Raw genomic sequence first — 6,065 nt, 5'->3', positions numbered from 1 at the left:
TGAACCTAGCACCTTTCCTGCAAAAACATCCAGGAGGACAAGAAGGTGGTACTGTCATGGCAAGACTAGAAACCCATCTATAGAGGCACTGAAGGAGCTGGACAATGAGTCCTTCCAGGGTGAAGATCTCTTGAGCACAGGATTACAAACTAACACTGGTTTTAACAGCTTCCAGGGCAATGGCCCCAGTGCCTGTTGTGGTGAGCTGTGCGGTGCTGCCTCACCTGTAAAGAAAGATGGTCTTGCACATATCGGGGAGGACAGCAGTTATGATGAAGGCAACACGGTCTTAGTAGTTTTGAACAACTGTAAAAGGAAGCCTTGTTGCAAAGGGCTGGAGCAGAATGGAACTTGTGGCCCCTTGACTACCCAAAAGAGGTCCAAATTTAACCAGTATACTGTACAAAAGAGATCCTTATTTATGATGCATAAGAAACTTTCTATGCCTAGGCTTCGGTATAGAGTCGTAAAATCCCCAACAGGCAGAGCAAGAGGAAAGATCTGCAAACTGAGTAAAGCCAAGCCTAGCTGGGTGGAGAAGGTTACCAGAGACTGTCAGGAGACTCTCCAAGAGAACTCTAAAAGGGCTTGGTGTAGCTGGCTTTCCTGTTGGATATCTAAGAGTCACCCTCTCTGGAACCTGTACAGCTCATCAGATATGAACAGTAATACACCCGAATCTGTAGCAGAGGAGAATGAAACGCATACATCTGACATCTGCCTTACACAGGATGCATTGCAGTGTGACGAGCTATTTTCTGAGGAGCTGGCATCTGGAGACCAGGATGGCAGTGTTAAAATCTGCCAGCCAGAGCTGCATGAAGCAGCTCCTCTGGTGGATACAGAGACCTTGCAGGGGGTGGAGTCGGAAGAGGTACCTGCGGTGGATGGTTGCCATGATGATGATTTTTTCATCTCAGTAACAGAAAAAGAAATTGCAATTTCAGGGCAAGAAGATATAGACTCTGATCAGATTATGGGCATTGATGGAACAATATTGGAATCCTACAAAGAGGATTCTAGCACGAATGAGAATGGACCTTTCTTTATGGAGCTGGCACAAAACGAAGACAGCTGTAGCCAGATGGAAGTAGAAAGCTCCCTAAACCTCGACATTTTTAGTTCAAAGCTATTAGATCACCCTTATTGTAAAAGCCCTCTTGAGGAGCCTCTGCCAGAAAGCACAGGACTAAAATCAGGAACTCGAAAGGGAGGCAAAAGGAACAGTCAGAAAGCATCTCATGTGGCTGATGAGCAGTTGGCAGCGTGGCTTTGTGGTATACCCCTTATGCATGTCTTAGGGCTCCTTATGAATAGCTGGCTGTAGCCTGTGACGTTTCTTTATCACTTGAATTCCTGAATTAAAAGGGTTTTACATCATGTAGTGCAAAAAGTGCCTAGCTGAGCGCGTAGTTGGGGGAATTAGGAAGAGGAAGGCTGTTGGGGAAATGAAGCAGCACTGTGCTCGCTTGGCTGTTCAGGCTTTAGTTGGGTGCCTTTGGAAGCATGTGAATTAATGCTTGGTTGACACGAGCCTTTTTATTTTTAAGGATTTGTTGTGAAGACCAGCTTAATTTTAGTCAGGTCACCAGTAAAAGATATTTGTCAGTATTTTAATGCTCTTTATCTTGAGCTTTTAAATGGCTATTATCAGGTTAAAGTTCCTTTTTAATTGGTAATCACGCTTATGACGTGCACAGACTTGCTTCTGGTGGTCTCTTCACTCTCACTGTCTTAATTTCTACACTTTTTAATTCTGCTGTAGACTAAACCGCTCAATTTCACTTCCAGGTTTTCGTGCTTCTTAAAATCTAAGTTTTATAAGCAATAGTTGGGAAAAGTCTAGTTTTGGTTACAAATAACATTATTTACCAGATGGGGATTTTATTTGCAAACCTTTTTATTTTGCAAATAAACACTTATTCATGCTGCATCTCGTTGGGTTAACAAAAAATCCAGCCAACCTTTAAAGGGTGAGCTCATTTTGCCTAAAGGAGTTTCTTTAATACACAACTTGGGAGGAAAAGGAAGTAGTCTTGTTCCCAGTGTTAGGTTTGTATGCATCCTGACGACAGGCATTTCTTAACATAATAGGGACTAGCCAGTTTAAAGATGCTACACAGGAGGAAATGTTAAGGTGCTGTTTTGGAGCTTAATGTAATCGCTATAACTAAGGGTTTCTTGGCTTCTGTTGGAAAAGGTTGCATTATATGTTTCCTTTGACACATCGGTGTTAAAGGAGTGCTCATAAATTTGCCCAGGACAGACTTCCCCTGGTTTCCCCATCTGGTAAAACATCGGGCTACTTCTTATGGTTTATCCTTCAAATCATGCTTTTGGAAGAGTGATGGGCTGCAGTTAAAACATGGCTTAGATTTGACCATCCCTCCGTACAAGCTGCTCTATTGTTTGGTTCCTTCTGGCTTTGGCAAAGGTTGATGCTGGGCCAGAAAATGGAGGGACAGGGATGTTTTGGGTGTCTTTGTGAACAGATCGTGCTCTTCGTGATGGTGGTGGAATATAATTTGTCTTGTTCTAAGGGGATGGTGGTCCTACTGCTTGGGACACGAACTAAAAATGTCACCTTAAATAAAAGTTAAGTTTATTGTTTTGACAGCGCCCACCCCCCATATCTTTATAGTGGAAAGGAGGATCAACTGAAGAACTTAAGTAGCCTAAGCGTGTAAAAGCGGTCGGCATTGCATTAACTTCCAAATTAATAACACTTGTGCGATTTTTAGAAAGCAGTCAAGAACTTTCTGAATGAAAGTAGGTGACCATAACTGCCCACCTTTTGGAGTCAAGGCTCTGTTTCAGGGTGACTCGGGGCAGGGCTCCTCTAGAAAAGGTTTTCTGCTATCCTGTGACTTTCTGCACTAGCAAACCCCGTTAGCATGGTCACAGATCAGACTGGTAAGAAATAGGTGGTGCTGATTTAGCTTCTCCAGCTTAAATAGTCTCCCTGCAAAGGTGCTTGTGCTGCTGTAACTGCGTACACAAGAGCTTTAGCCAGCAGAGAAGTGTTGTTTAAAAAAAAATCAGTCCAGTAAATGAAATTGCTATCCCAGCAGAATGGTCCCAGTGTTGACCGGCTCTCGACATGTGAGGGAGTGCAGCTGTATCCAGAGTTCTGCGGATGTCATCAGCTGTTGCAGAGAAATTCAAAACCCTGAGCTGGGATGTTACCAGGCTCACAGCATTTCGTTTGCTCTAAAGCCACATTAAGTATCTAATTAGGGCTCAACTGTAAATTCCACCCTGGAGATTCTGATCTCACGCCAGCCTTGAACTTTTGAACTTGGTGTTTTTCCTCTTCAAGTTGCTCTTGATTTTTACACCAACAGGATTGAGGTCCGACTCTGGCCAGGAGTAGAAGCTAGGGGTGCCCAGTCCAGTGTCTTAACATCCTCCTAGCATTTGCAGGGGGAAATTTATAAAGTGCAGCTTAACATCTGCACTTTAATGTTCTCTACTTCAGCATCTTCTGACTGAAGGTTGTTCTCGCTGTCCCTGACCCTCTTCCAGCAGTCAGTGCACAATGCGTGATGGACTTTTAGCGTAACTCATATTTCTTCTTACTTTTGTTTGAAATGTTTCAGTCCTATCCCAGCTTCACTCCCCTCCTTCCCCTGTAATGGATCCAGCTGTGTCTCTTCAGTCTGTGCCCTTCCTTCCTTTTCATTCTGAATCCCTTTTTCCATCTCCTTTTTATGTTGTTTATATCTCTTCCTCTCCTTTCTCCTCTTCTATTTCTTTCCCCATAGTCTTGCAAATTCCATACTTTGGGGTTTTTTTTTAATCCTTTGCACTTTATCCCCTGCCTTTCCTGTCTTGCTCGGCCTCATTCATTTCTAACTTCATGTAAACTGCTTGGAAGGTTATTCAGAGCCTGAATATTCATCAGGATAAATGAAGTTATTAAAAGCCAGTGTAAATTATAGAGGGCTTTTGGCACAAGGGCATTATGTAATGCAGGGAGAGCTAACAATTGCTCCCTTCTTCATTTCCCTGGAAAGAGAGGATACTGTCTCTCAGGCCTTGCTCTACGCTTCCTCCATCTGTTAAGCTTCTAGCTAGTGGGTTTCTGACACCCTTCAAAGTCTTTGCCCCTCAAGCATCTAAAACCCAGCTCCCTTTGAGTAGTCAAGAGGCTTTTTGAAATGGGGAAATGTGCTTACCATGTGTTTTCTGACCACTAAGAGAAATCAGTTTGCTACTCTTTGATTTTTGCTTCCTCTCCCTGCCCCTCCAGCTTCAGTCTTTTCATTCTTCCCAGTGAATATCTCCAGTTGCTGTTGTCCCTGCAGTTCAGAGCAGTACCAAGCAGAGCAGGGGGAAATGCCTCCCATCCTCGGTTGGATGCCTTAACCGCAGTGTGGAAGGTATTGAATTCATCGGTAGGAACTGGCAAAGAGTGCATGGTGGTCAGCCTGTTGCAGCAGCGCGGAGCCACGGGGGCTCCTGCTTGGACTTGGCTGCTGGCAGCCCCTGCCCTGTGCTCCATTCACACTGGAGGCAATCTTTGTAATGGCAAGGCTAGAAAACTTCTCAGCGAATACTCTAAATCTCTCAGAAGGGAGTAGCGTGTTGAATTGGCCATACAATGAAGATTCACTTGCGGTGGTGAAAGGGGAAGAGAACTGGGCCCGAAAGCATTTTAAAAAATGTTTTTATAGAGCCGATTTTCAAGTGATGTTGGGCTTGTTATATGGGGTTCTGCTTTCAGGGCCATGCTCTTTAGTATAAAATCAACTGTGTGCACCCTTACCAATGCCTGGGGGGGTGAATGGTTTATTAAGTACTGATAAAAGCTCAGGTGACTAGTTTTCAGAGACCAGTGAACTATTTCTTTTTTCATGTTTGCCTTTACATTTTATCTGCTTTTATAAAGGATTCCTAGATGAAGTTATGAAGAAATATGGCAGTTTAGTTCCACTCTGTGAAAAAGATGTCATGGGAAAATTAAAGGAAGCCTTTAACGAAGATTTTTCCCATAGGTTTGTAGCTTTTTAATATTCTATATGACTTCCAGAGGGGAAAAAAAAGATGACTTTGAATCGCTAATCCCTGTGCCACATAAAAACTGACTCTTGTTGGAATACAATTCCATTTGAATCGGAATAACCTGTCGTGTCTGTTTCTGCCTTCTTCATTTTGTTTTAGAAAGCCTTTTATCACCAAGGAAATCATGAACTATCGGGCAAAGCATCCAAAATCTTCCACTTGCAATTTCCGGGTCTTCTATAATAAGCACATGCTAGATATGGATGATTTGGCTACACTGGATGGTCAGAACTGGCTAAATGACCAGGTTAGAGATGCTTGGTATTTATGTGGGTCTTTACCTCTTCATGGTTTCTAAAAATATCAGTAACCCTCACAACCCACCCACCACCTTGGTAGGAAAAGTTTCTCTGATAGAGGAGAAGCAGGGTCAGATGACTAGGCAGTGGCAGACCCAGAAATAGCTCTCGAGTCTCTGACTGCAGACTTGCGCACATGCAGGAAGACTGCACTTCCTTTCCGAGAAAGCAGTTGTTGCAGATGTTTAAAAATGTACATGTATTTCCTCCCCTTCGGTTCCAATGCTAGAAAAGCAGACTGTAATACAAGAAAACCAGAATGTAACAGCAATGTGTGGCCCATTGCCAAAACACTAGCGCGACTTGAAAGGCTCAGACATACACTATTAGACTTGAATTAAAACTATATTTTAGATTGAGGAAGTCTTTCAGCCAGTTAAATGGTGTCTTTTCTGGCAGCCCATTAGTTCCAGCGCTTGCCCTTCAGAATACCGGAGAATCGGTCCACTCCAATTAGTCAACTTCTTGTCTTGAATTCCAAGTGTGCTTTTTACACGTACTCACAAGGCCTGGGTTTTCTCAATGACATAACTGTATGGAAAAGTTATTTCAAGCAAACTAAAATTTTTACTAACTCTTACAGATTATTAACATGTATGGCGAGCTCATAATGGATGCAGTCCCAGACAAGGTGAGCCTTCTCCCCCTCCTCCCCCCCCAAATAGATAACTGTTATGGGCTCAGCAGGGAAAGGAGGTTTAA

General features: G+C 43.3%; 1 protein-coding gene across 3 annotated transcripts in view; it reads left to right on the top strand.

Moving 5' to 3' along the window:
• The window catches only part of SENP5 (SUMO specific peptidase 5), a 20,670-nt gene that overhangs the window by 5,675 nt on the left and 8,930 nt on the right, over window positions 1–6,065 (top strand). For 2 of the 3 annotated variants that reach the window (XM_025195966.1, XM_006017124.3), the window contains 4 exons: window positions 1–1,277; window positions 4,892–4,997; window positions 5,164–5,311; window positions 5,947–5,994. The exon at window positions 1–1,277 ends at the window's left edge or, in 1 of these variants, runs on beyond it. In XM_025195966.1, coding sequence (XP_025051751.1) covers window positions 1–1,277; window positions 4,892–4,997; window positions 5,164–5,311; window positions 5,947–5,994 — 1,579 coding nt within the window. Of the gene's footprint in view, window positions 1,278–2,421; window positions 4,383–4,891; window positions 4,998–5,163; window positions 5,312–5,946; window positions 5,995–6,065 lie in introns of those variants that run through there. The other variant, XM_025195967.1, reaches the window with a different exon arrangement.

The sequence above is a fragment of the Alligator sinensis genome, unplaced genomic scaffold, assembly GCF_000455745.1.
Source record: "Alligator sinensis unplaced genomic scaffold, ASM45574v1 scaffold301_2, whole genome shotgun sequence".
In the NCBI taxonomy this organism is placed as follows: domain Eukaryota; kingdom Metazoa; phylum Chordata; order Crocodylia; family Alligatoridae; genus Alligator; species Alligator sinensis.
This window is presented reverse-complemented; position numbering and strand designations above follow the sequence as displayed.